Source organism: Corvus kubaryi, unplaced genomic scaffold (genome assembly GCF_017639235.1).
Source record: "Corvus kubaryi isolate FWS band 111438036 unplaced genomic scaffold, C.kubaryi_AGA036_p1.0 133, whole genome shotgun sequence".
In the NCBI taxonomy this organism is placed as follows: Eukaryota; Metazoa; Chordata; class Aves; order Passeriformes; family Corvidae; genus Corvus; species Corvus kubaryi.
The window spans coordinates 5463475-5468485 of record NW_024580667.1 but is presented as its reverse complement, the minus strand read 5'-3'; the positions used below and the strand labels follow the sequence as shown (position 1 = coordinate 5468485).

The window sequence follows — 5011 nt, the reverse complement described above, 5'->3', positions numbered from 1 at the left end:
TTCAGCCTCTCACAGCAGCTCTCCTCTTTAGGATGAAAATCACATCCTACTCTCCCTACTCTGTAACTGAGAAATTGCCACACACACTGAAAGCACACAGAAGACCATTAGCTAAAGCTAGAACCAAGATGAGTTTCTCCAATTCGTGAATCTTTATCCAAGCCACCTGATTAGTAACTTTTTTTCAGGAGTGTAGGAGCTTGGGTGGGTCGGACGGTCGGGATGGACGGAGACGAGAGATCTCTGAAGTCAGATCTTGGAACATGCGGTTTATTGCAAAGGGCGTGGGTACAGGGGCACTGCTTAGAGCTGCCAGACTCAGCTCAGAGCAGGCCCAAGAGAGCAAGAGAGTAAGTGGGTAAGTAAAGAGAGAGAGAGAGAGAGGGGATAAGAGTGCGTAAAGTCCTGGTTGCAATACAATAAATCATCTTCTGTACTGAATATTCTAATTGTCACTAACCAATCTAATACAAGATACAAATCCTATAGCATTTACATACAGCCTATAAGAGTTCTTATATTACCATAGAGTGTTACATCTTAACTTCTAAAAACTACTCTTTGGACCCCTTCTGCTGAGCTAGTAGGGTCTGCTCTGACCCTTGGACCTGCCTGCAAGCAGAGGGTATTGTTCAATCAAGAGGGGATTACCTTCAGTCGGCCATACCATTGTTTTCTAGTTGTTCAGTAACTAAGACTTGGTATCTCAAAGGTGGCCTTCATTTCGATGTCGCTTATAGTTTTCATATTCCCAAAATCTTTTGTCAGGCAGTCATATTTATAAGGCTTTCCTGTTTCATCTTCCCCAACACAGGATCAAATATGTGCACTGTGTACACTGCAGTACAATCTAGGAAGCTACAAGCAGAGGGCTGAAACCAATTGTTTTAGGCACTGTGACAATACAAGCCAAAAATACAGTATAGCAGAGGAAAATGGAAGATGGAAGAGCAGTGCACAGCAGCATATTTATTCCTGAGGGCATTTTTCCTTGGTTTGCCACATATCCTCACAATACTACAGCCTTAAGATGAATTTGACAGACAAAGTTCGTTTGGACAAACTTTGGTTGATGAAATAACAACTTTGATAGCAATCAGCAGCCACACAGAAGACACACATTGGTTTGGGGTTTTTTTGACTTAGATATGTACATAGGAAGATATATGGAAAATGACTGGAGTTGCCAAATGAAAATCAGGTGAGGATTTGCATTGAACCTAGTTATTACATTAGACTGCTACAATAGAATCACAGACTCAAAGAACCGTTTAGGTTGGAAAACCCCCTAAGATCCAACCATTAACCCAGGACTGCCAATCCAGCACTAAACCATGTCCCTAAGTGAAATATCTACATGTATTTTAAATACCTTCAAGGATGGTGACTCAGCCTCTTCCCTGTGCTCTTCCTGTTCTAATGCTTGACAACACTTTTGATGAAGAAATTTTTCCCGAAATCCAATCTAAACCTCCCCTAGCACAACTTGAGGCCATTTCAATTTGTCCTGTCGCCTGTTACTTTGGAAAAGATACCGCATCCCACCTGCCTAAAACCTCCTTTCAGGTAATTGTAGAGAGTGACAAGGTCACCCCCAAGTCCCGATTTCTCCAGCTCCCTCAGTTGCTGCTCAGAAAACAGGACTGGCCCCAATTCTGAGCCACGGGGAACACCCCTGGTGTTTGTCCCCAGCTGGAAGTGACTCCATTCCCCACCACTCTCTGGGCCTGGCCCCACAGCCAGTGTTTTACCCAGCAAAGACCACACCTGTCCAAGCCAGGAGCCATCTCCAGGAGAATGCTGTGGGAAATGGTGTCAAAGGCTTTACTAAACTCCAGGGAATCAGGACCCACAAACTCTCCCTCATCTGCTGAGTGGGTCATCTTGTCATGGGAGGAGAGCAGAGTACTCTAACAGGCCTTACATTAAGAACTTCAGATCTTCCTTCTCTTCCTTCGTCACTGTGTTTCCCCTCATCCAGTAAAGGCTGGAGATTCTCCTGAGCCCTCCTTTTGTTGCTAATGTACTTATGGAAACAGTTTTTATTATCTTTTAGGGCACTTTTAGGGCCAAATTAACTTCCAGTCAGGCTTTGGCCCTTCCGATTTTCTCCCTGCACAACCCCATGACAGCTGTGCAGTCATCCCGAGTGGCTGCCCCTTCTTCCGAAGGTCATGAACTCTGGTTCCATCCGAATTCCACCTGAGTTCCATCCAGTGCCCCGGCTGGCTGGGCGGGGTGTGGCCATGGAGCCCTGGTGTCTGTGACATCGGAGGGGACATGTCCCCACACCGCGCACGTTGCGGTGCCGCCGCTGCAGTGCGGCTCCAGCCAGCGCTGAGTGCGGCAGGCGGGGCAAGGCTGGGCTGAGCGGGGGCCAGGCCAGGAGCACCAGCACCTGGAGGAGCTTCTGAGGCTGGGGAGAGGGTGCGGGGCTGTGGAGAGCACCTCGGGCAGGGCAGGTGTTGCCCTCGGGGCCAGTGCTCTCAGGGCTGCGGGGATGTGCCCTGTGCCTGGGCCCTGCATTTCCTACCCCGCTGCCCCAGCCACCATCTCCCTGCTACCCAGCTCCACTGAGCCCCTTCTCTCCCTTCTCCTCGTCCAGGCCATGGCAGGAAGGATCACCAAAATCCTGCTGGTGCTGGCCATCCTCCAATATGGGCTGAGGGCAGATGCCCAGGCAGTGAAGGCCACAGAAGAAGTCCTGAGGCATCATGAGGAACAGCCCAACCAGGAGATGACTTGGCTGGTGAGAAACATTGTAAATACTCAAGTGACTGGGCAGCTGGGAATAACTCTTGATTAGTCTGTGTGAACAGTGAGTTTAACAGTGCCTGCATCCTGCTTGGATGCCTCTGCCCAGCTGTTGTTTCCTGCCTGCTCCTCATCTCTGTTTTCCAGTTCAGGGGCCTGGGTACATGGAGAACAACTGGCCTTACTCTAAAGACTGAGGCAAAGAAGGCATTAAACACCTCAGTCTCTTCTTCATACCTTCTCACTATATTTCACCCCCATCCAATAAAGGATGGAGGTTCTTCTGAGGCTTCCTTTTGTTCCTAATGAATTTATAGAAACATTTTTATTCTCTAATAGGGCAGTTAATATATAACCAGATTAAGTTTTAGTTGGGCTTTGACCCTTCTGATTTTCTCCCTGCACAACCCCACAACAGTTGTGCAGTGCTCCTGAGTGGCTGCCCCTTCTTCCAAAGGTCATAAACTCTCTGGTTCCATGTGAGTTCCATCCGAAGCCCCAGCTGTCGGGGTAGTGTGTCACTGTGGGTCTCCGGTGTCTGACACAAAAGGCGACATATTCCCAGATGCCCTCTGTGGCAGTGTCACCACTGCAGTGTGGCTTGGGCAGCAGTGAGTGGAGCAGGAGACAGGAAGCCTGGGCTAAGGGACACACAAGAAGCACCAGCACCCAGGGGGAGCTTCTAAGTCTGGGGAGAGGGTGCAGGGGCTGTGGAGATAGTTTTGGGAACGGCAGTTGCCTCCCTCAGAGCCAGGTGCAGAGGTGCCCAGGGCTGTCAGCTACAACCAGTGCCCAGGGGGATGTGCTCCCATCCCCAGGGAGTTCCACAACCTTCTCCTGGCTGCTTCCAGGCTTCTGCACCCCCTCTCCCACCCATCCCTGGACCCTGCATCTCCTGCTCCCACTGCCCCAGCTACCATCTTCCCGTCACCCAGCCCTGTTGAGCTCCTTCTCTCCCTCCTCTTCCTCCAGGCCATGGCTGCAAGCATCACCAAAATCCTGATGGTGGCGGGCATCTTCCAATACGCACTGAGTGTGGATCTCCCGGCAGTGAAGGTCACGGAAGAGCTCCTGAGGCAGCATGAGGAGCAGTGCAGCCAGGAGATGGCCAAGCTGCAGAAGATGGAGCATAGGATGGAGGAGCAGAGGATGCAGGAGCAGAGCATTCTCCTCTCAGCCTGCCGGCAGTGGTGGTTCTGGGACTGTGTAGAAATTATCCTCACACTCTTTGGGATCTACTGGCTGCCCAGTCAGAGGAGAGCTGGTTCTGACAGTGGCAGCCAGGGGAAAACCACCTGGAGTGCCCAGGAGCAGATGGAGGAGGAGGACAAGCCCTTGGGTAAGGTAGGGACCTTCACTGCTTTTACCTTGTCCTTCTCACAAACAACATTCTGATGGCTGCATCCAGCCATGGGAGCTGGCAGCACTTACAAAGTCCTGAGCACTTGCAAGAACAACATCACTGACTGCCTGCTGCTCATGCCCCTGAGACCAATCACTGTGCACTTTTTCCACCAGAGCTGGGCGCTGCGGAGGATCTGCTGACACCATTGCAGCCATGGGGAGCAGCAGCCACAGAATGTGCCGTGCTTCTTCCTCTCCCACCTGAGAAGGCAAACAGAGTCCAAGTCCCTGCTTCCTGCACAGCCTCTGCAAATGGTCCCAGTTGTGATGCTCCCCCTGCCAGGAGGCACAGAAGAGATTTCCCCCTTGTCCATTGTTAATAAAATCGTTGATTTGCTTTGAGAAATCCAGTGTCTGTGAGGATCTGGGCAGGACTGTGTTGGGGGATGGTGCCCCTTGGCTCCATCTCCCCTCTGTAACAAAGAGATGAAGTTTGTGCTCCAGTTGATGTTTAGAGTGGTTACACTTGTCCTTAGACACTTGGCACCTCCCTGTCTTCTCTCCTGGTGCTCTTGCCATCTCTTCCTCCCTGCATCCTTTCCCATGCCCTGGAACATCTCTGAACTTGCTTCAAAAGATGCTTCTGAAATCAGCAGTTGCATTGCAGGGTATTTTCCTCAAGCTGTTCTTTATCGGATGGTTGTTGCATAAAGTGAACACCCAAAGGCCTATGGAAGCCATCGTGTTCCCTATTTCTGCCCATTGAATCTTGACTCACAGCTGGAGGCTCAGACACCTCTGAACAGAGTTCGGGTGCTGGGAGATGGCCTTGTGTACACAGATCTCCTACTTTTCTCCCTTCACTCCTCTTCCAAAGTGGGAGCATTGCCTGCGTCTCCCAGGCAGCTGAGAA

At 50.7% G+C, this 5011-nt stretch overlaps 1 protein-coding gene across 1 annotated transcript; it reads left to right on the top strand.

The window, feature by feature from the left end:
* The first annotated feature begins 1320 nt into the window (after positions 1 to 1320).
* Positions 1321 to 4504, top strand: LOC121668042. Its single transcript, XM_042035427.1, has 3 exons — positions 1321 to 2749; positions 3727 to 4098; positions 4273 to 4504. The coding sequence occupies exons 1-3, from the start codon at positions 2501 to 2503 to the stop codon at positions 4297 to 4299; spliced, it is 648 nt and encodes a 215-aa protein (XP_041891361.1). The 5' UTR covers positions 1321 to 2500; the 3' UTR covers positions 4300 to 4504.
* Positions 4505 to 5011: the final 507 nt, after the last annotated feature.